At 36.3% G+C, this 15,934-nt stretch overlaps 1 protein-coding gene across 19 annotated transcripts in view; it reads right to left on the reverse strand.

Moving 5' to 3' along the window:
- The window catches only part of Robo2 (roundabout guidance receptor 2), a 1,537,051-nt gene that overhangs the window by 542,618 nt on the left and 978,499 nt on the right, over positions 1 to 15,934 (reverse strand). Inside the window, exon 1 of one of the 19 annotated variants that reach the window (XM_078044447.1) lies at positions 8,558 to 9,266. The exons of the other annotated variants lie outside the window; for them this stretch is intronic. Within the exon in view, the coding sequence (XP_077900573.1) occupies positions 8,558 to 8,618 (61 nt within the window). The 5' untranslated portion in view covers positions 8,619 to 9,266. Of the gene's footprint in view, positions 1 to 8,557; positions 9,267 to 15,934 lie in introns of those variants that run through there. 19 annotated transcript variants of the gene reach the window in all.

Consider the following 15,934-nt stretch of genomic DNA (forward strand, 5'->3'; position numbering starts at 1 on the left):
AGTACATTTCCTATCTTTCCCTTTAGCATGCTTTTATCCTATCCATGACATTCTTCCTTCTCCTCCTTTTGCTGAAATGCAATTTCTAATTTTTTCACCCATCAAACTCCCCACTGCTCCTCTGAGGCCCAGGTTAAGAAACCCATGGGTGCTTACCTTTCTTAGATAATATAAGCTTAAAATTACCTATTCCTTCTTGAAGTTCTCACACTCTGCCGTGAATGTCATCAAACTCCCATTTATTGGACACTACTTTTATTTTGGTGAATTGAACATTTGGTACCTGCCTTATTAAATAGGAATATCCTTAAAGATGGAATCAATTTTACAGTTATTATGGTCCTCACAGAGCCCAGCAAGTTGTCCTGTCTATAAATGGATACTCAATTAGCATGTGCTGAATCAAATGATAACCTCAACATATCCAGGCTGATGTTCCCACTGACATGTTTAGGAAAACAATTTGTCATTTTCATGTGGTATAAACAGCACGCTGAAATTCCTGTTACAAAGTTTTAGGGCTAGGAAACTAGAAATAGTCTCTCACAGGAACAAGTGTGTTATAGACATAAAATATACCTAGGCTCTAGATTCCGCTCCATCATTAAGTAGCAAGGGGTTCTGGGACAAGGAATATAAAAATCTCTGACCTTCAATTCTCCATGTGTCCCAATAATAGAGATTTGTGCCACATAATTATATGTATTAATTCTAGTTCTGAGATGATCACATTGTATGATTTATGTTTAATATTTTTGAGATCTCTACTAAAAGTGACCGGTTCAGCATTGTTAACCATATTCATAAAACCCTACAGGGCAACTAAAGATTTGAAAAACAACAATTAGCAAACCAATGAGAAATTAGGACTATTGGAAATTAAATACATATTTTTGTAATATAAAATAGATTCAATGTAAAACAATTTATGAAGGATATTCAATAATTTATTTAAATTAAAATATCTACCATAAACACCACTAGTGGGAATGTAAGATTGTATAGACACTTTGGAAAATAGTCATGCAGTTACCCAAAAGGTTAAGTCTAGAGTTGCCATGACCCAAAACTTTCAGTCTAGGGTAAATGCAGAAAATGAAAAACAGTGTCTATATAAAAATTAGGCACATGAATATTCAAAGAAGCAATTTCCATAATAGTTCACAGTTGATAAGCTAAATAATAAATAACATGGAATATTATTCAGTAATTTAAAAAAAAGAAGTACAGATTCATGCTACCACATAATGACCCTTGAAAATATTACACTCTGGTAAAGAAGCTGGTCACACAATGTCATGATTTGCATTATTCCAAATACATGAAATGTCCAGAACAGACAATTCTATGGAAACAGAAAAGTAGACAAGTAGTTTCCTATAGTAGGAGATCACATTGCACACTGAACAGAGTACAAGATTTCTTTTTGAGGTAAAAAATACTAAAAATACTGAACTACACATTTTGAACAGGTAAATTTTTACAGTATATGAATTACATCTCTGCAAATCTACTAGAGAAAAAGAGAAAAGATTTAAACACCAAAGTTCAGAGAATTATCTAGGCTGACATTTATTACTTTTGAAAAATAAATTTTCCTATTAAGGCTTCCATTCATTTTCATAAACCAAAAGTAACTTTGCAAAAAAGGCTCCACTTGCCAAATTCTTGAATGTATCTCAGCTCAGTGTCAAGGACGGTAAACAGCTCCTTGGGTGTGATGATTACAAGAACAGATAGAACAGGGTGATGTCCATTACTGGGGATATTACTTTTAATATTCCTTTTCTTTTTCAATTACTTGGGAGCTATATATCTGGGGACTAGTTTTAGAGCTAATCTATTTGATTCCATTTCCAAACTAGGGAAATCATTTTTATTTGTTGCTAATGTTTAAGTGGAAAGTGAAATCTGACATAAATGTAAAAGAAAGTCTCAAATCTTAGGCTAGATATCATTATGTTGCTCAGAGTAGGGGAGAATGTATGGTCCTACTAAGGATTATCAGAATCATCTGAAAAATGCCCTATCAAAATATGCATAACAATTAATAGTCTGTTAAAAAACACAGCAGTGTTGGTGTTGGGATCAGGAAAGAGTGAATGTGAAAATAATCACGAGATAAAATAACCTTTCTTTGACTGGAAAGAGGTATACCAAATCAAATAGTCAATTCTGTATATTCTGATAGGCAAAAGGCAAAATTTTAAATAACCAGAAATCATGGTGTCATTTGAGTCAATATATAGTTTGTAAGCTATCTTTCTGTCTTAGTTTCTGTACACACACACACACACACACACACACACACACACACACACACACCCTAGTTCAAATGGGAAACATCTCATGTGTTGGGTTAAGGCATGAAAATCAACATGTCAAAATTACTCCATAAGTACAGTTGCATTTATTTGACAAATATTTGACTATCTACTATGTGTCATTCAGTGCTCTAGGCACTAGAGTACATTGGTAAACATGACTCCTAAGTCCCTGACCTAGCAGTTTAGTGGAGGAGTCACTAAGTGGAAGAGACAGACAATAAACAAACCAATGTCCATACCTGTCTACCTGGGGGAGAACATGCTGATCTTGTTTCTTCATGTCTTGCTAGCAGAGGCACTAACTACTGTTTTCTTCCAAACTATATTTTCAAAGATATTTATTGAAATAGAGCTCACATATTTTAGAAAATAGAGACTGTCCCCTTTGAGAAGAGAAGGCAGGTTTCCTTAAGGGTCAAGATAATAATGCTACCCAAGGCATAGGTGGGGCAAGTTACATTATTGCCTATTATAAATATTCAGGTTCCAAGTTCAGGGTTCCTCGGTTGTGAGAAAAACCCACTATGTATGCATCATTTATCTATCTGCACCCCACCCCCAGAGACTAAGCAAATCAACACAAATATGAACCATGCTGCTTATTGTGGCATGACTAATAAAGGCCATTATCTCTGACCCATCAATCTCATGTCTTTTGCCGCTATTCATGCAGCTCTTTTTAGTTTGCAAATAAGTTAAAATGTCAGTCTCTTCACAATTTTTGATACACACACACCAGACTCACACACACACACACACACACACACACAGACACTCACTAACAAGCACACTTCCAAGAAAGATGAAATATTTTAAGAAAGATAAAGGGTGTAGCCCAATTGTGTCTTAAAGTGAAAAATTTTAGATCTGGATTTTTTTCCCAAAAGCCCATGTTTTAAAGACTTAGTCCTCAAGTTGGTACTATTAGGAGAAGGTAAGGCAGAGTGGGAAGACCTTAGGTCCTTGGTTTCATTCTCACGAAGGAGACAGGGGGACTCAATCACTTCCCCTTCCTCTCTTTTGCTTCTGGCCATAAGATAAAAATGCCTTCCCACCATGATGTGTCACTGCAGGCCTAAAAGCAATGCAGTCTACCCATCCCAAATGGAAACCTCCAAAAGTATAAGCCAAAATAAACCTTTTGTCTTTGTATTTTTGTAGTAACAACAACAAAAAATGACTAATATACCCTTATTTTTGAAGACATATTGAAACAGGAACTTAACTAAATCAATTGAAAGACTCACCTACCAATACAAAGATCTAGGTAAGAGCATTTCCAATAGAGTAAAGAATAAAAGTTAAGGACATGAGTCAGCAAAGAACATGAAGAAGAAAGCTGAAGCCTAAGTTACTTCAATGCTGTTTTCAGTTAGGGACAGGTATTTTGGGTGAGCATGCCACTCATTAGATGGCATATTACATGACTATTATGGTAATGATAAACATCTTGCTAAACATTGGAAGAGTTTTTAGAAATTTCTCCTTAAAAGACTAGAATCATCTCTACATTGTGTATAATCTGAAAGAATGAGAAATCATATGCTGTACCGAAGTGCATTTTACTGTTATGTATAACTAATTAAAACAAATTTAAAAACATTAAAAAAGACTACAGTCATCCATTCATTCTTTTAATTTTTTTAATTTTATTTATTTTTATGTGGTGCTGAGGATCCAACCCAGCACCTCACATGTGCTAGGCAAGTGCTCTACCGCTAAGCCACAACCCCAGCCCAAATTCATTCTTTATTCAATAATATTTCAAAAGAAGATTAAAATAAATATTCATATTAATGTACTGATTTATGTTGACAGGCCTATATCTAGATATACAATTAAGAAAGAAAAATTCTTTTCTTTAAGCAAAATCTGTGAAATGGTACTCTATAAAGTTTCTATTTCTACTCTAACTCAGATATGAAGACTTTTGTTTATCTAAACTAGAAAAATATAAGGTCTATAAAAAACAAGGTTGTATAAACTTAGTATCTTTAAAGAAAAATGTTGAGAGCCACAGCCGAGTCAGAATGGCCCCTGGCATTTTGCCAGAAGTAATGGTTGAGAAACGAGCCATTAGAATGATGCTGGATTGATTCAATTTTGTATATTAGACCTTTACTGTCAGGTATAGGGCTGCTCTTGCTGCCTTGGGCGGTGGCTACTTTGGAGTTACCATGGAGTTCTTGCGGGATTCAGAGAGTGGGTGCAGTGGGTGCAGGCCCACGGTGGGGAGTTCCGGTTGGTGGGTGGTGTGTTCCTGGAGGAGCCACGTGGTGGCGTTTGGGAGAGTTCCTGGGGAGCATGTGTGGAGTGTGCTGGTGGAGTTCGGAAATACAGTTTGTTCCTGCTTAAGTGGCTCATGATTTGTGCCCAGTCAGACTATGGCAGAAAAGCAAGGAAGCCAAAACCCTAATTGGATACACCTAACCTAAAGTTAAAACATAATTAATACATTGCCCTTAACTGAAAATTTTCTATTATTATTATTATTTCTATTATTGTTAAGATTATTCAAGAAATACTCTCACTTATCTTCTTGAAATGTTTCTCTAATTCCTTTCTCAAGATTCAAAAAAGGAGAAAGAGGAAAAGAACCAGAAAAATGAGGAGAATGAAGGAAAAGGAGGATGAGAAAAAGAAGAAAAGGGAAAGAAATAAGATGAAAATTCTCTCTTAATACTTGTCAGAGACCTAAATGCACATTGGAAGTAAATGAATGTCTAACAGATTAGGTTTCTTAAGCAGACAGAACTAGATACACACACACACACACACACACACACACAAGCTTCTTTCATCACTATGTATGTATCCACGTTTATGCAATGTGCTCACATATCCATATTTTTATTATCAAAGATACAATTTTGTACAAGCTGCTCAGAGATGAGATGATCAGAACTGTTCCTTCTGTATAACCATGACTTTTAATGTTCTTTTAGATATTCTTGTTTAATGTTCTAAGAAATCCTTTTGGTTTATGGTCCACATGTTGCATAGCATCAAAGGTTATTCAAACAAAGCCAATTCAAACATGACATTACTGCATAGCTGCAAGAACACATTACAGGTTACTTATATGCCATTTAAGTTTTGAAATTGGCTACATATGGCCACAATAATGAGCCCATTACTGAAAGGAGCACTTTAGCAAAATGTATAAACCTATTTGAGATTATACATCTGCACTATGCACACGCATTATCTTTATCTCCCCAAATATCACATGTACCATTTCCATTTTAAAAAAGAAGTGAAGATGAGAAATCCATTCTCATTTTAAAAGCACTTTTTCACAAATATTTTAAAGCTATTAGATCAACAGATCAAGGTATGCAATCATGATGATAATATAAAGTCTGATAGTTAAAATTGCTTTACTATAAATGATTGAAAAACTCCATTATTAGTTAAAAACAAAGAAAATCTAGAAAACAACTTTAAACCCAATATGTATTTTCCTATATAGAGAAAAATCTGAATGTGGTTAATTAATCTGTACCAAATGAAAAAAATCTTTCTTTACATACAAAACAGAAAAGTTTTTCTGCAGTTCTCAACTAATATTCTCAACTAACATAATATTTATTCCCTATGGATTGCTACAGGGACAGGATTCTAAAAAATCATAAATAATATTAGCACATATCTTATATAAGGAGGCAAAACTCTAACATTTTTTTCAAACACTATAAAAATGCACATATAAATAACCCACCAAGCAAATTTCAATGCAAATCTATGTATCATTTGTCACTGAATAAAATTAATTTCTGCGTCTAGCACAAGGATAGTCAGTATATCTTTGAAATGGTACAAGCTTCTTGAAATTTGAAATTCATGTGGAGAATAAGCACACACCTCCAAGAAGGATAATAAGTAAATAGACATCACAGCATCCTGGGAAAGTAACAAAGCTTACAGATCCTACAAACCAGCTTCCTCATTATATATGTGAACACTGAGTCCCAAGGCATCCAAACAGCCTAGAGGGCAGTGTTGTCCACATCCCAAATTTCAACAATCCCCATAGAGAAGCTGTCATCATTCTGAAGTATCCAAAGGCAATCCAATGTCAAACATATGATTTACATACTAATTCAATAAGAGTGTCCACAGTTTCCGTTGATTTCAACATAGCAGATGCTACATACAAAACTAGTTTCACATGAGAAAAAAAAATTAACATTGCCTCTTCAGTCTAAACTATTCTACCCCTGGGTATTTTCCACAATGTACTATGAGTTCTGCTGTATAATTATGGTCCAGACAAATTATGACCCCTGATCCTATAATGTTAAATCAGAACAAAGGTTCTAGGTGTGTCTTTGGAGCAGGAAGTGGGAGGAGTATGGGAAAGAAGTAAGGAAAGAAGGGAGGGAGGGTTATAAGGGAGGGAAGAAGGGAAGGAAGGAGCAAAAGAAGAATGAAAGGAGGGAGGGAAGAAAGGAGGGAGGGAGAGAAAGAGAGAAATGATGTCTTGCTACTGCTGTTCTAGCAAGCTGGTTAATTGCATTTGTTTCATATACCTCCAAACACCCGGGTACATTAATTACATTCTGTAACACTGTGCTCTTCTGATTCCCTCTGTCACCTCCACTGAGCAAATTAATTGTATTCCTTCTAGAGACACACTTGATTTAAAAAACTTGGTGATAATTCTGTAGTCTAATACATAGTTTATGCATGCCTTTCTGTTGCTGAAGTATGTAAAATTGTGGCTTATATGGACATACTATTTTAATGGTTATACCAAAGTCTTATCATGATCAAATATACTTGGGATAAATATGTAAATCTTTATATTATGGTAATGTAAATATATTGTAAAGGTAAATGTGTTAGAAAAGAAAATGTATGGAGAATGATTATACATATGATTATAGATACTGCCCCAGTATAATTCACAATGATCACTTAGGAGGGAAAAAGAAGCAGCCTGCACACATGCATCCCTTGCCTACTATTGCTGGGGGGCATAGGTACTCATGTAGTCCATGATTGAATACAGCCACTTGACAGTAGGTAAACTCATCTGTATTGCCTCATGTTTATAGAAAGGCTTCCTTTCTCAGTCCAATACATTAGATACCATGCAGCAACTGCCAGGAATAAAGTTAGCTCCCACAGATGGATAAAAATGGGTAGTGTCCCAAATAATGAATTCATCCACAATGCAAATGATAAAGGAAGTTTATGTGACAACACATTATTATAATGACTCCAATATTTGGACTAATGCAGCTCAAATTCTTACAAATTCATAACTGAAAACAAAAGTATTACAATCCCTATTTCCAGAGGGGAGGGGTGTTCTTATCAATATTTTCCATTGATAAAATAAATTTAAAGTCCACAGAAGGCTAATACCAAATATTTGTTTGACTTTCTTCTATTGAAGAAAAAGATTTCCTTATTATTATTTCCACAGTTCATTAAAAACAGCTACAAAAAGGGTTTTGTAATAGTCTCACAAAATACTGACATTCTATGAAAATATCCCAGGAAACAGAATCAGAACAAAAGACAGGAGAATCAGAGGCAGAATGCTATCTGCTTGACAGACTGACTCAACCTAGAGGGAGACACCTATAGCACCTGTTTCAGGTCCCCATTGTGTTTGCCCTCTGGGGACTGAGCTGAGTGCTCCATGCCTGCATCTGCCCCTTGCTGGAGCCTCGCCCAGTCTCACTTTTGACAGTTTTCTCTCTGTGGTCTAAATTCTTCATTCTGATTTCATGCTAGGATAGCATTCACTGGCACGCAGGTGATACACATTGATCCCTGTGATACCCAATCTCAAATTCCTGACCCATTGAACCTGCCTCAGAGTGTCTGTTACAATAGTTCCTCCCTCGAATTTCTAAGCCAAAGTTTAGATATCAGGGTAAACACCAAACAGAGAGCAGGCACATTAGACATTAGGGTCTTTCAGGATATTCACTTTGATATTTCTTCTCCTAACAAAGCTGAGAGCCCATCATTTGTTATCCAATTTCTCAATTAATTAAGTAAATTACAAAAATAACGACAATAGGTACTATTAACTGTGTTCCACTTGCAGCAGTATAGAAACAAAAGACCTAACACCTCTGCCCCTAAAGAACTCCTAACTGGCCAAACTGACCAGCAGACATAATGTCATTTTATGTATAACCCACATCAGACTCAGAAAGAAATGCTGGGAGTGGGACGACCAAAAAAGGATAAAAGCGTTTTTAACTTACCATCAACCAGAACATATAGAAATCCACAGAGCAGTAGTTGTGTAAACATCAGCAGACTCATTTTGACATATTAAAAACGATCCAGATTGTTTTAGAAACCAATCCCAGAGAGCAAAAGTACAAAAATAAGTATCAAAGAAAGAGGTAGGTCCAAAGTTCAGACTTTTCTAAATACTACTTAGAATCAAGAAGAGCAAATCACAAGATCAAGGGGTTGGTGTCCAGTTCTTGAGTGGGACACGCTTAGATCCATCCAAATTAACGGAGGGCACTTCAAAGGCTGCTGTATTTTCACACTCTGATTCCTAAATTCCCACAAATTTACCCCAGCCGGAGAGATTACTCAAGTGTGTCTAACCCTCTCTCCTTTGGTTCCATTGCAATCCAAAGCCAAGTTCTTTCTTCAGAAGTCAAGAAGATGAAGGAGGAGGAAAAAGATCTAATTCCTAGAAAGTGTTCCACAAACTTGCCAGAGAGCTGCCGAAAAACCATTGGCCTGCCTACTGGTTTCCTTTCCCCTTCTCCTTCTCCGTAGCAGCAACACGTCCCGGAGTTTTTTGGGGGGTTTTGTTTTTTTGTTTTTTGTTTTTTTCACTTAACTTCCATAATAAGGATGTGTCAAAGCAACACTTTGCAGGCGGGCCTCTCCTTTGCAGCCTTGTTGCCGCCCTCCACCTCTCGTTTCCAAAAGAGAGGAAAAGGGAAAGAAAACGGGTGGAGAATCCGAACTCCTACGTGGTGAGGCTGAAGGGAGGGAGGGAGGGGCAGGGCTGAGGCTGCGGCCACCCGGCGGTGCCGCCTCTGAGCGATTGTGCACCCAGCGGCACTGGGCGAGAGCGGCACTGGGCGAGCGAGCCCAAGACCCAGGAGCGGGAGAGAATAGGAGCGCACAGTCCAGCCGCCAGGCGCGGTCCAGCCGCCTGTCCCTCTGGTCCAGCCGCTGCCACTGCCGCTGCTCCGGCAGCGGGGCTGAAGAGCGTTCGCCTCCTCCTGCAGCTGCCGCGGGTGGAAGGACTTAGAGAAGGGAAGGCGAGGAGGCGGGAGGGGAGGGGAGGAATGAAGCTGCTGGGAGTCTGCCCCGGGGAGGGGTGGGGGGATGAGGGGGTGCACTGAGCTCTCCACCTCCAGACTCCGCCACCCCCTTCGTGCAGGGGCAACAGCCCGCCGGGGACTGTGGAGGGGTCTGGAGAGTCGAGAGCCCTGGGGGGAACGGAAATTAACAAATTTGGAGCTCCGCTGGCTGCCAAGGACCGGGGCCACCGGTCAACTCCTTCCCCTTCTCTGCGCCTCCTCGTCCCCCTCCTTCCCGCCTCGGGAGGCGATAGGTGGGCTCTAGCCTCCTGCTCCTCGCCGCGTCCCGTTTAATGGGCAGGTAATTTTCTCGGTGAGTGATTTCATGGAAGCCCTTCCTAATTATTCATCCTTCCGTCTGCTGGAGCTGCACACGCTTTTTGAAAAAAAAAGATCATCCTCTAGGACCCAGGGCGCAGCCTCATTACGCGTAAAAATCACACAAACACTCACTCTTCACCTTTTAGCAAAATGAGAGCAGGAGGGAGAAAGGAAAGGAAATAAAACCACCTTTTGGAGTGGGAAGGTGGTGTGCTGGTACTTCCTACATGGTTATGAAAGGCACTAGGAAGTGGGGGAAAACCTAGGCGGCGGGGGTGGGGGGGGGCGTGGGAGAGAAATCTTTAACCTCTACCAGCTCCTTTTAGCCAAGATCTATGGCCCTAAAGAATTCCGGGCGCTGGGGGCAAAGGAAGAGGTGGCATCCCCTCTTACAGTACTCAGTTGCCTTATGACCTCTCAAAGATGAGTTTGACGCGGGATCTTGGGACGCTAGGGAGTTCGCCAGAAGATGGGGAGAGCGAGAAACTAAGAGCTTGGAGTCTGGGGATATCCAAAGCCTTTACACTCCAGAGAAGGGCATGTCCGAAAGGAAATTTGGTAAACACAGATTCTGATCTGAGAGATCTAGGTAACCAAACTAAGCTAACACCAGCTGCTCTAAAGGAGCCGGATTTTTGCCCAGAGAGGATAACACCGCGAAAATACGGCAAAATCTACAGAGCGAATGTCATTCAGGACCGGTGATGATTAAGAGAGGCCACGTTTGATCAAAGGGATGCCAGTGTCTGTGGTGCCCCGGTGCGTCCGGTGTGGCCGGGCCCACGTGTGATCACAGGCTCCTGGTATCTGTTTGATGCTTGTCCGGTGATTAGAAGGCGGTTTACAGGAACTCACGCAGTTCCCAGAGCCTAGCTAATGCTGGATGGTGAGTCTTTAGTTCCCCCTACTGGAAAATATTAAGAAAGATCCCCTACGTTTAAGGACATTGGAGGAAGAGCCTTTTGTCTGGTTGAAAAGGTTCTGGTGCAGCCACTTAACTTTGTTCTCCCCTTCCCTATCACAGGCGTGGTGCTGCGTGTTTTAAAAAATCGTCACCGACATTCAGGCAGTTAGGAGAGTTCTTATGGAACCCTAGCATGCTTAAAAATTGTACAATGAAACAGTCTTGCAAAAACTGTAAGCCATTCTTTTCATGAGTAATTTCAGCATACTTTTGATCTACAGTATTTGGTTGTAAAGGGGTGGGGGGCTTAATGTGCTGAAGATAACCATTTGAATTTGCACAGTAGTGATTCTAAATTAGTACTATGTAGAGGAAAAACACGACTAAACCATTAAAGGGAAACAAGTTCTCCAAGATGCCTTTCCACACCCCTAAGGACTTAGAGGTCTGTTAGATAATACTGTGGTCTAGAAAATCCAAAAATGTTTTTGATTAATATTTATTTTTTTCTCTGTAAGATACTGAAAAATAATTGATAATTCTTTAAAACTTCCATTTGAGTTCATTTTTTGAGACAGTCTCACTAAATTCCCCAGGCTGGCCTGGAATTTGCAATCCTTCAACTTCAGCTTCCTCTAATAAAAGTGATTACTAGGTGTGTGTTGCCACCACCCAGCAAACTTTGATTTCAAACACTTGGACTAGGTTAAAAGTAGAGATGAAAAATTCTAACTCATTCCTCTAAATAATGTACCCCACTACCATATCTGCATTTTTTTAATATGAGTGCAACAAAAAATTCTGATGATGGAATCTCTCTAATAAAATACTGCAGGAATTAACAAAGCTATGCATTTACAAGACCTTTAATTTGAAGATGGATCTTGGAAAGGAAAACGTTGAAACTTTTCACCTGGAAGAGTCTTTTTATGTTTATTAGGCAAAATGTTTTATTTCATACAGAACAGACTCACAAACTTTATCTTTAAGTAACCTATAGACAGAAAAATTGTGGAGGAGGGAGGCAGGAGAGATAGGTTGGAGGAGACACACCCACCCACTACTGTTGTCCTTAGGACAAAAAAGCATTACTTAGGAGAGCATATAGAGAGTATGACCAATGATGGCATACAAACTAGAGTTTTATTTCAGGCAAATCACTGGGCTATATTTAGTGGGCATTTTTGCCAAGCATTATCATTTTGTACTCATAGTTACCTACTAAAACTAACAAAACCAGTAATTATAGACTGGTATCAACTTTGTGCTATATAGTATCTGTATTATGGAATAATACCTGCAACAAATGAAATTTGGAATTCGTGTTTTCTGCTTTCCTCAAAGACAAGTTCATAAACTAGTTTTTGAAAAAATGCTTTATGGACATGCCGCTTTTTATGGAATATGACTAAAGAAAACAAATGATTATTATATGAATCTTATCCTAACAGTTCAGAATTATGACTAAAACTTTTATGCTAAATAAGCAATGGTAAGGATCATAAATTCAATATGAATAACACTAAATAGAGGAACAGAGACACCAACTTTGGAGAAATTTGATAAGATGTGTCCTGGGAAAATGTGCATATTTCATTTAAACAACACATTTTAGTGAGCACTGTCTATATAAGATATAGATTTCTCACTTTTATTTTGTTGAAGAGTCAGTTTAACATTACTATCATCCAAAAAAAATTGGTTTTAAATTTTTTTCCATTAAGACAAAAGCCAAAAATGGATTAGAACAGGGAACACCCTACCCCCAGCATCATCAATTCAGAGGGTTTAAGAAACAAGAATCAAATGGGGATTTGGCTTCAGTTTCTTTCAAGGATGAGTTATTTCTTTTCTAAACAGGCAGCTGAATATAGAAATATACATGAAATCTAGGCTTCTTTTATGTAAAACTTGGAATGATATTATTATGTACTCAAATATGCCTATCAGATAAATATATTTTAATACATGTAAAGATTACTATGTGTGGGTGACTATAATTTACCCTAATTTGAGTAAGGTGATCAAATAGTCTGCTTTGTGATTGAACCTCTAAGTTAGCCATCCCCAAGAACTAGAAAATAACCATATGAAGGCAATCTGTACAATGTGACATATAAGATATACATATTTAATTTTTGAACTATATTCCTCAATGATATGGTATAAACCATAAAGCTTCAACTCTGTTCTTTACTCTTTCCATTATGCTCATAATGGCAAGTCTCATATTAGGAAAGTCAAATGTTTGATTCATAATAGTAATTTGAGTATCTACTACAATATTTCAGGAATTTCTCTAGTCTTAAAAATGTATTATGTAAAAAAAAGTATTATGTTGTTCAATTTCTAAAAAGTCTTATGTAGTTGATATTATTCCCATTGTACAGATGAGAAAACTATAAGATCAGATACTTAACCCAACTTAATCAAAGACACACTCTTCATTTAAATTCATATGTGACTATAAAATAATCTATGTTCTTAATTTAGGCTATGCTTTCTGGGATTAATTTAAAACATATTCCACATTATAGAACTACTGTAATACAAAAGTATTTTCTTTTATTGATCAACTTTAAAAAAGCCCTTACACATCACAACATACAAACATATGATAATTTTTTACAACTTAAGGATCTTTTTAAAGCCAAAACATCATCATTTATTATCTATTCAGCTTGAATTTTTCTAAATATAAGATTGTTTACCATACAATGTAGAAACATCACATTTAAATCAAACATATGGGTCATTACCTACAAAAGAAGATAGGAAAATTAAAGTAAGTGAGGCATTAACAGACTTGATCAGAGAAGAGTGACTCACTTGTTACTTCATTTAAAAAAAAATTATTTTTTACCTTATTTCCCAAAGGATTTGAGAGAGAAAATGTAAGATAACTATTAGTCTTATGGAAGATGTTGTATCTGATTTCAATGAATTAATTTTGAAGTACTGATCATTTTCATATGTAATAATTTTATGTATCTATGTACAGATGGTGTTTTGGTACATTATATAGAGTTATTAATATAATATATTAGAAGCCTGAGATTTAAGTTGAATAAAATATAGTAACATTTCACTTGAAAATTAAGTGCTTTTCTGACAAACATGTGCCAACTGTTTTCAAGAAAGAAAACTTTGTTTAGAATTAAAATAAATTTAGTAAATCTTTTTTATCTCAATTGAAAACTTTACTGATATTTCCAAACTTCATGGTTTTTGAATAAAAAAATCACAGTAAGTAGCACATGATATTAAGGCATAATTTTTCAAAGTGTATGTATATGTCTTAAAATTTGAATATTTTATAATCACATAAAAGTATTTCAGGGGTTACTGATGATATTTTACTTATCCTCATAATGTCAGTATAAATTTCCATCACCTTTACTCACACATATCTTAGTCAAGTACAAAACCTAAACACCTAATAAAGTGAAAAACTAGCTGTCTGGTAGCAAAGATCATAACCTTTCATCTAGGTTGGGCTAATGGTTTTACAAAATAAGCAAAATTAAAAATTATCGAAAAGTGCAATTCGAGTCATTGATTGTGACTAGACTGATATGTGTTCAGAGATCCTTTCCTCGCTTCCTATTATTTTCTTTTTTCTTTTGAAAGATCTCAATTTCTTATTTTAACATAAAATCTGACTTCAATGATGTAAAATAATACACTTTTTGTTATTTTTATACCACTATATATTGAAACCAAGAAAATCCCTTTGATTCTTTGCCAAACTATTCCAAGTCCATCTGCTTCAATCTGGATGTTGCATAATTAAATTTTAGCAACACATAACTGTAATCCTTATAGGAAATTTTAATTTATATCCAAAATAGATTTTTTTGTTGTCCTTAAAAAGAAGATTGCCAAAGATTTGGGGAAAGACTCATCCCGTCCATAGGTTCCAGATTTTGAGAACTATCCATATGCTCTCAGCATTGTCTTTTAGATATGTTTCATAATGGATTCTTCAGATTAGAAAAAAGTTGTTTATTCTCCCTTCCAATAATACCATGGAATTAATCCAAGGGCACATGTAATCCAATTGCACTGCCCAGGATTCTATCATATGAGAACTAATCTGTTTGGGAGCAAATTCTGATTCCCTTCCAATATCCAAAGTATCTTATTTCTGCCTGATAAAATAAACTCTGACTGCCTGTGTAGTTTCTGAAGTCCTTTTTATAGAGAATACTAGGTTTCTAGTTGTTAGATACCAGCAGGGAATCTCAGTAATTTAATTTTTTTTTTAAATTAGACATGTAAATGCACATTCTCTTCCTTAAAGGATAAAATGAAATAAATGAAAGAAATTGTATGGCTCATATTTATAGACAAACCTACAATAAAGCTAGGATATGGTATATAAGATACTTTGTATCAAAATGTTTCAGTTTGAATGAAAAAATTGTCTTTTTCTCTCAAACATTTTCTACCAATTATTTTCTTCATGAAATAGTATAGCAATAATGATTTTGTTTTGAGTAGTTTTAGCCTTTCCAGTATATGCTAACATAAATGTAAGGGAATCCCAAGACCAAATATTAAAAAACAGAAAACTGTATGTCAGCTTTTGACAACTAGATACAAATTATACAGTAAGGTTCCTATCTTAATTGGTTTTATAATATTTTTCAATGATTAATTCCTTATATTTATTAGAAATACACATTTTAAATATTTTACACAGTATCTGATGTAAAATATATTTCATATCTAAATTTGTTATGTTTTTTAGCAATTTTTACCAAATCTGTATACCTTATTTTCTCATTTTTTTAAAATTATTTATAATATTGTTCTTCTTAGTAATCTGACCAATGTTAGTGTTTGAGGTATAATTCTTACAAATGGGGTCAATGGAAATTATGATGAGCACTGAGGATTTTTTGTTTTGTTGTTTCTTTCTTTTTTGTTTTTTTCTTTTAGTTTGTACAGCCAACTGAAGTCCAGGTTATTGCTTACTTATTTTGTTTCTTGCTTCTCTCCTCCCCATCAAATAGACATTTTAAAATGACATTATATGACAATGCTACAGGAACTTTTATAGGGGTTGTAGTGTCTTT

The sequence above is a fragment of the Ictidomys tridecemlineatus genome, chromosome 3 (genome assembly GCF_052094955.1).
Source record: "Ictidomys tridecemlineatus isolate mIctTri1 chromosome 3, mIctTri1.hap1, whole genome shotgun sequence".
NCBI lineage: Eukaryota > Metazoa > Chordata > Mammalia > Rodentia > Sciuridae > Ictidomys > Ictidomys tridecemlineatus.